This window comes from Diabrotica undecimpunctata, chromosome 4 (genome assembly GCF_040954645.1).
Source record: "Diabrotica undecimpunctata isolate CICGRU chromosome 4, icDiaUnde3, whole genome shotgun sequence".
Lineage (NCBI taxonomy): Eukaryota > Metazoa > Arthropoda > Insecta > Coleoptera > Chrysomelidae > Diabrotica > Diabrotica undecimpunctata.
In genome coordinates, this window is record NC_092806.1 from 96,036,193 (window position 1) to 96,044,993 (window position 8,801).

The window sequence follows — 8,801 nt, forward strand, 5'->3', positions numbered from 1 at the left end:
ATATATATATATATATATAGCATGAGCAAATAAATATTTTGTAATATTGGTTACAGCACGCAGATTTCTATTTCTAAGGTGAAAAGTTCTTTTCCATTTAATAAGTAAACAATAAACACAAACAAGTCTGGCTAATTAGCTCTGCCAAAGCCATTTTTGATAAAAAAAAAGTAAACAATAAAATGTATATTCAAAAATATGATATCAACTCATTTAAACTGTTTCTCTCAAGTTGTTTAGGAGTAAATAGAAAAAGGTGAATTTCACTCAAGAAATTCACCTTGAAATGGAAATCTGCATGTCGTAATGAATATTACAAAATATTTAGTTGCTTCTAAAGCTTTTTAAACTATTTTATACTTATCTTGCAATACTAGGTTTTTCTCAAAGCAAACGAAGAAATGGGGTATCCTATTGGAGACCTTAATGGTAGACTACAAATTGGAACAATGCCTTTTCAAATAAACACCAAAAATGGAATACGTCAAGATAGTGGCACTGCTTTTATATTACCAGTACTAGATAGACCAAACTTACAGATACTAACTGGGTCATTGGTAATTAAGATTACAATTCATGGGAAACAAGTAGATGGTGTATTATTTCTGAGAGATGGAATTCTTTATCGAGCTAGATCAAAAAAAGAAGTTATTGTTTGTGCTGGGGCGATTAATAGTCCCCAACTTCTGATGCTTTCAGGAATTGGTCCTAAAAACCATCTTCTAGAACATGGTAAGTAGAAATAAATTTTGTTTTTTAAAATACAACTTCGTGTTTCAGTAGTGATCTTAGTGACCTAGTTCCACGGGCCACTGTATCAGTTCAGCAAAAAGTAAATATTTCGGTATAAAGCACCCTGTCCCCAAACGGAACTTTATGAATTACCTGCATTTTCAATAGTATCTACATGAAGTAACATATAAAGTTTCAGTTCACACTTTTAACCCATTCCATACTTTCACTGTTACTATTTTGCCTGAATGTAAACAGTTTAAGCAGATATCCTGTGACCTTTTGCCTCTTCGGTTTTTTCTTTCTCAACTTTCATAAAGTTAAGATTTAAATTGAGTTAAAACGAAAGACTTCGAAAATTTATTTTTTTTTTAACGTAATTTTTTTGAGAATTTTTTTCTTATTATTATTTTCTATCATGGGACGACTATCTAAAATATTTGCTTACTTTCTTAAGAACTCTAATAGATCCTCCAAGATTACATCAGTGGGTCTAGCTAAATCTCACTCGCGTTTAGTTGCTGAATCTATTCACTTTAAATCGGTGCCAAACCTTTTTAAATAAGTAATTTTTATTACTTTCAAATCTCATATTCTTTAATGAACAATAAAACATGAAATGTATCCGGACAAAGAGCCTGAAAACTTGAAGTATGTCAGGACAATGGACTAGATATACTTGTAATATATTCAGCTCGAAGGATCAGAAAAAACTTTTGTTTGGAATTATAAGTTCGTCAAACAATTATTATTCTACTAGTCTGTCTGACAAATTCAGACAAACTCTCTTGCAATGAAAAATGTTAAATAAGGACACTCATTGTCGAACATTATTTACTTTACAACTCTGCTTGACAGGAATCAAAAGTAGACTATTATTCATTAGCCCAGTCTGGTTAAAAAAAAAGGTGGAAAAATTTTTCGCAGATATCTGAAGCTTTTAAGACATAGGTGGGGGATACTAGATGATGAATAGATGAAAAGGTATTCCTAGTTTTACCTTGCGTGTTTTTAAGCAATAATTTATGGTCACAATTTGATTTTTTGTCTATAAATTTTTTCCCTTATATTTTAAATAATAGTATACTACTTTATGAGGCGGATAAGCATGACTTTTCTTGACGCGCCCGATATTACGCTCCGAACGAAGTGAAGCGCGTAATAGAGGGCAAGTCAAGAAAAGTCGCTTCTTTGCCGAATAAAGTATACCATTTTTTTTTTCAAACGTAGCAATTTTCAACCATAAATAGTACAATTCATACGCTATGTTTACTCGAAATTAACTGTGATAACTATCAAAGTCGTCTAGATGTTAAAAATTAAAATAATTAAGTCGTCGGTGAGATTTGCGTCTTCCTGGTTACAGTTGTTTGACAGTTGTTTGCAATTATTAAAGACAGCTTATTGTTGTTGCAACCGCAAGCGCAAATTTAGTGCGAAAGTGGAAAACCTAAACGAAATTGAGTCCGGGGCTAATGATGCAATAGCACGTTTGGGGCCCTCCAAGTCCGATAAGAACGATAATGCTCAAAAAATTTTAAACCCTCATGATTCGCCAACATCGGAAATGATTGCTGAAAGTTGTTCTCGACCATCAGTATCATCAAAAATTACCAATGCGTATCAAGAGTCGGGAACATTTTTGCACGGTTTCAATTTTGAAAATGCCTCATTAACTAATTGTACTTTTAACATTACTATAAATAAAAATGATGTTTAATTGTTGTTAATGACATTTATATTGTTGCTTTGTGACATGTTTCATATTGTTGCCATGACAACATTTTTCCCTCCGCCGTAAAGAAAAGGGAAAAAAACTGCTGCCGGCGGAGACATCAAACTTTGTTAGGATCAAGTTAAAGAGGTAATGTCATCCTTATTTGACGTTTGAAGAAAAACAATATTTATGTCATTTTTTTATGTCAAGAATATCTTTATTTTCCGTTTTTCCCGTTTTTTTTTTATTAAAATTGATAAATAATTTATAGAGATATTTGCAAAAAAGCAGTTTTTTTGCACTAATTTATAAATTTTATTAATTTTTTTTATTAACAAAATAAAATGGTATTAATACATTTAAATATCAAGGTATTACCATCTTTTAGATTTGTGCGAAATTTGCCCCCGATCAGTCAAATATTTCATAAGTTATTTAATTTGTTTATCCCTGAGGCTAATTATTTAAACTATTGAGCTTGCCCTATGAATATGCATGATGCTAGACACATTCAACAAATTTCATAGGATTCTTTAAGACTTAGACTATCTTAGGAGTTAAATCTACAGACTTGTACGTACAACTATTGGATAGCTGGTAAAAAAGCTTACATTCAAAAATAAAAAACTTTCTATGACCAATAGGAACGAAGTTAGTGACTATTTTTAAAAAAATCATATCTCCATTGTTTATAGACATTAAGAAGTAAAATTTGCACAAATTTTAAATGAAAATCTAAACTTTATACTGAAACTTATAGCTATAAAATTTATCTAATTTTTCGAAACGACGGTACTTTCGAAAGATCGACAAAGGAAAGTGGAGAGGATATCTGTTTCAGCTCCGTTTTTTTTTCGGCATCGGAACTTCAAATTGCAACACGTGGAAAAAATTAACATTATCTAGTCTTCCTTTGCAGCTGCAAACCTCTTTTTTTTATTCTGGGGTAGCTCGTCGAAATATGAATAACTACTAATTCACCCTAAATACTTACTTTTTTTTAATTTGCTCGAATAGTCTGTCACAGTATTAATAATGATGACATAATTTTCACTTCCCATAAATCTCGAAAATCCCGGAAAATCAAGTTTTTTCATTTAATATCAATGATGTAATAATAATTATATATTTTATAAATTAAATTTCAGGTAATTTTTTACACATTATATTATTATATTCCTTATATTAATTATAATTGTTTGTATTATTATAATTAACAATATTGATTTTTATTCTATTTTTCTTACAAATATGATATACAATATTAATCTAATCTGCCTTACTGCTTTGATAAAATAAGTCGATTTTTTCATCACTTGTCTTATTAAATTTTGCAATGGTTATTGAACTTTACTTTTTTATTTTCTTTACATACATTGGTTTAAAAGTTAAAATTTGGTTCATTTATTCGACTTTACTGTCAGGTCTGAACCTTTTTGTTGCAGGTTGTTTGACTTCACTTATTAAATCAGTCTTTCCATACATTAACATAATAATAAGCGATCTTAATCAGATTGATTCAATTTTGCCAAAGTGAAGACTTCGTAATAACAAACACCTCCTCAAATTACCTCCTTGACGGTTATATACACAGGACATCTTCACAACATACCAAAGAAAAAATAGTGAGAAAACAAATAAACTACATTATGATAGCAAGGAGGTATCATAATTCTGTTAAATGTACTAAGACGTACCCAGGAGCTGATATAGGCTCAGATCATAACCCGGTAGTTACTGTGATAGAGGCGAGATCAAAAAAGATTAGAAGACCACACAGAAAGGCACTAGATTTAAATAAACTTAGAAACAAAAATATACGACAAGAAACAGGAGAAGAAATAAATGAAAACCTCCGCTCAGTGCAGCAACAAATTAACGATAAAAACAACGTTAACTAAAAATTAAAGTACATAAATACAGGTATACAAACAGCAGGAAAGAAACATCTTACAAAAACAACAACAAAGAATAAGGGGTGGATGACACAATATATACTAGACTTGATGGAACAAAGAAGAAAGATAAAGAATTACCCAGACAAATACAAAGAAATAAATAAACACATAGAAAAGAGAATAAAAGAAGCCAAAGAGGAGTGGATTAAAGACCAATGTGAAGAAATGGAAACCTATGAGAAAAAGTACGATGCGATCAATATGCACAAAAAAGTAAAAGAAATAGCAGGAAGCATAAAGAAATGCCAAATAGGTAAACTTAAAGACAAAGATGGAAATCTTATTGTAGATCTAGGGAATAAAATAAAAAGATGGACAGAATACCTGAATGAATTATTTGAAGACAATAGAAACAACTTAACTCAGATATTCAATGCAACTGGGCCAGACATATTAAAAGAAGAAGTAGAATACGCAATAAGAAACGCTAAAAATGGAAAAGCAAATGGACCTGATGAAATTCCTACAGAACTTTTGAAGCTTTTGAATGATAAATCCGTAACCATAATATTAAATTTTGCAGCGAGGAGCTAAAACAGTTTCCCCTCGACTTTCCTATGTCGATCTTTCGAAAGTAACTTCGTTTCGAAAGGTTTTAAGTTTCTAAAAATTGGATGAATTTTACAGCTATAAAATGCAATATAAAGTTTAGATATTCGTTCAAAATTTGTGCAAATTTTACTATTTAATGTTTATAAACAATGGAGATATAATTAACAAAAAAAATGTTGGGAACTTCGTTCCTATTGTTCATAGAAGGTTTATTTTTTTTTTGTTAAATGTGAGTTTTTTTACCAGCTATCTAATGGTTGTACGTACAAGTCTGTAGCTTGAAAAATATAGAAGTTATTATAATTGTTTATAAGTAAAAAACATACCCCTTTTTCAAACGTTTTTTTTGTAAATAATTTCGATGAAAACTCAATATTCATTTGATTTCTAAGATAGTATAAGTCTTAAAGAATCCTATGAAAATTGTTAAATGTATTTAGCATCATTCGTAGGGCAAGTTTAATGGTTTAAATAATTAGTCCCAGGGATAAACAAATTGAATAACTTTTAAACTATTTAACCGATCGGGGGGAAATTTCGCACAAATTTAAAGGACGGTAATTCCTCAATGTTGAAATGTATTAATAACATTTTATTTTGTTATTAAAAAAAATAATTAAATTTATAAATTGGTGCAAAAAACTGCTTTTTTGCAAATATCTCCGTAAATTATTTATTAATTTTAATTGGAAAAACGGGAAAATAAAGATATTCTTGATATAAAAAAATGGTATAAATATTGTTTATTTAAATTATAAGGAAAAAAACTTAATATTGTTCTGAAGCTATTTTCTTGGGGCATTTTAAATTAATTACTATTTAAATGGGAATAAGCCACAAAAAAAGGTTAAAATACGTTTATTGACGTTTCAATTTCCACTTCGGAAATCGTTCTCAAAATACAATTTAATTTACTAATGATTGTATTTTGAGAACAATTTCCGAAGTAGAAATTAAAACGTCAATAAACGTATTTTAACCATTAGTTGTGGCTTATTCCCATTTAAATAGTAATTGAACAAACTTATAGATAAAAATCAAATTCTGACCATGAATTATTGTTTAAAAAAACGCAAGGTAAATATAGGAGTATCTTTTTATCTATTCGTCATCTAGTAACCCCCACCTATGTCTTAAAAGCTTCAGATATCTGCGAAACATTTTGCCGTGAAATCGATGATTTTTGTATAACCAGACTGGGCTACATTGAAAATCTGTTGATAATAATTACAATTGCTCTCCTCGACGTAGAACATGGCTTGTGATGTAAAGTTCTGACTTAATTAAAGATTAAATATTAAAAATAAAAATGAAATTTCAAAATAAATTATCTTCAAATGTTCGACCTAAATTCTGGATTTACGGTCTTTTGTATATGTTTTTAATATTTAATGATAAAATAAAGGAATGTGAGACATAAAACACAACACTATTTTTAATTACCACAGAATTTAGCCAACTTGACAAGTTTGTCACAATAACTTTATAAACTAAATATTTGTTGTACTTTAACAATCTGTATTCCTATATGAAAAAGAGCTTTATTACTCTTATATAAACAAATAATTGGTAGAGACATTGACGGTGACCTTCCAATATCTATTTGTACGTTAAGAATTAGGCTAAAAGTATAAATTCAAAAATATCAATGCATCAAAGTAGTAGGGTCGAGCCATTTCTTGGTCCAGAGTCCCACCACCAAGTCTTTTGGGCTGAAGAGTGGGAGTTCTTTTAAATCTCTTCACCAACGATAAGGTAATACGGCTATCAAAGGAGAATAACTTATGTTATATTCAGATAGATTTTAATTGTTAGATTTAACAAAAAAGTCTAACCATTATGTTTAAAACAATTCAGGTTTAAAATGTCTAAATCATGGTTGAATTCATAATTTTATATAGGCATACAGATAGTTAATATAAAAGAATAATTTAAAATTATCACTATTCTAAGCAAGCTGATGTTTTAATAAAACATTTGAGGTTGATTATGTTCTGCGAGAATTAAAAATAGTGTGTAACGTTATAAACGTCACATTTTAATTTTTATTTAATTAATTATTTTATTTTAATTTCCTTATTAATGTATTAATTCCTTTGCCTTTAGCTTCGTTTCAATATTTTTTCTTCAAAAAGTAGTTGGCGCCCTCTGCCTTTCTTTTTTTTTCTCTTTCTGTTTTGTAGAATTCCATCATATCCGTCAATCAACCTTTCTAACGTAGTGGGAATATAATATTTTGCCTGTTGTTGAAATTTATAAAGAAGGCAAAAATGATTATAAGCTTCATTTTATGGTCTGCAGAATTCTCTTGGGATGAGTACTTTCATTGTAATCTAGATTCTATAACTCCGACAGCATTTTCAATATTCATAACCTTACTTCTTTCGAAGCCACGTTTTTTCAATTTTGTGCAGTATAAATCGTAACAAAATTTAACTAAGTTTAATAGTAATTCTTTTTAATTTTTTCCTTGCTATCTGCTATATGTTTCATTATAATTTTGTAAAATTTGTTTTATTATGTTTGCTTATTTTTTTTTAAACATAAATAATGAATAATTATTTTCTTTAGGTTAAAATATCTTTTCGATAATGTTTTAGATATAGTTCCTATAGTAGATCTCGAGGTTGGCAGTGCCCTTTCAGACCACTTACAAGTTTTTGGATTGGTTTTTTCAAGTAACCTAACAGAGCCTGTACAAACCTTAAGAGAATCTATCAAGGAGTTGCTTACATATGGAACAGGTTACTTAGCTAAAGCACATCCTACAGAAGCGATAGGTTTTTATAAAACTCATTTAGAATTTTTCGAAAATTATCCGGATATAGAAATTAGTTTTTCAGACAGTAATGCAACAGCTGAAGCAGCTGGAAGGTATATACATTGGAAGAAAGATATACTAAAAGCAATTAGTGGTAAGAGAACGGCTTGTTCTTTTCAAGTGTTTGTGACTCCGTTACACACTAAATCCTTGGGTACCGTTAGATTAAAGAGTTCCAATCCTTTAGAATATCCTGCTATAAATCCAAATATTTTATCAGATCCTGAGGGATGTGATTTAGAGAGTGTTTATGTTGGTATTCAGTTGGCATTAAATCTTACTCAACAAGAACCTTTTAGAAAAATCAATGCTAAACTAGAACTACAACCTATTAAGGAATGCAGTCAATATCAATTTATGAGCAGAGAATACTGGCGTTGTGCTAGTAGGTATATTGTCTCTCATAATAACCACTCAGTCGGTACCTGCAAAATGGGGCCCGATCCCAAACTTGGTCATGTTGTAGATGATCAACTTAAGGTTCACGGTATTAAAAAACTTCGTGTAGCAGATGCTAGTGTTATTCCACTGTCGACCTCTAGTCACATTAATGCAATTTGTTATATGATTGGTGAGAAGGCATCAGATTTAATTAAAATAAATTATAAACGAATTTAATAAAACTTTAAATTTTCTAGTTGTTTTGTATTGTAATTGAATTTTGTTTACTATTGTATTTAATAATTTTCATCCAACTCCGAAGGTCAATACAAACATTAAGTCAAACAATTTCTACTGGGTGCAGCATTAGTGGGAGAAAGTCTAATTTGTCCTAATTTGTTGTAATGGATACGAAAAAAAAAATGATATAAGTAAAAGTAAAAGCATAGATAGGACCATATTTTAAAAATATTAAATATATAGGGTGGTCCGTAATAACCATCTTTTTTTTAACGAAGATTATTCTATATATTTTTAGTATATATATATATATATATATATATATATATATATATATATATATATATATATACAAACAACACAGTTTATTTGGGCTGCAGTCAGTAGGTTTGGCCGGGAT

The 8,801-nt window shown here is 29.5% G+C and overlaps 1 protein-coding gene across 1 annotated transcript in view; it reads left to right on the forward strand.

The window, feature by feature from the left end:
- LOC140439800 (glucose dehydrogenase [FAD, quinone]-like) overlaps window positions 1-8,417 on the forward strand; it is a 27,460-nt gene extending 19,043 nt beyond the window's left edge. The window contains exons 4-5 of the mRNA XM_072529942.1: window positions 378-732; window positions 7,560-8,417. Of these exons, the coding sequence (XP_072386043.1) occupies window positions 378-732; window positions 7,560-8,398 (1,194 nt within the window). The 3' untranslated portion in view covers window positions 8,399-8,417. The remainder of the gene's footprint in view (window positions 1-377; window positions 733-7,559) is intronic.
- Window positions 8,418-8,801: the final 384 nt, after the last annotated feature.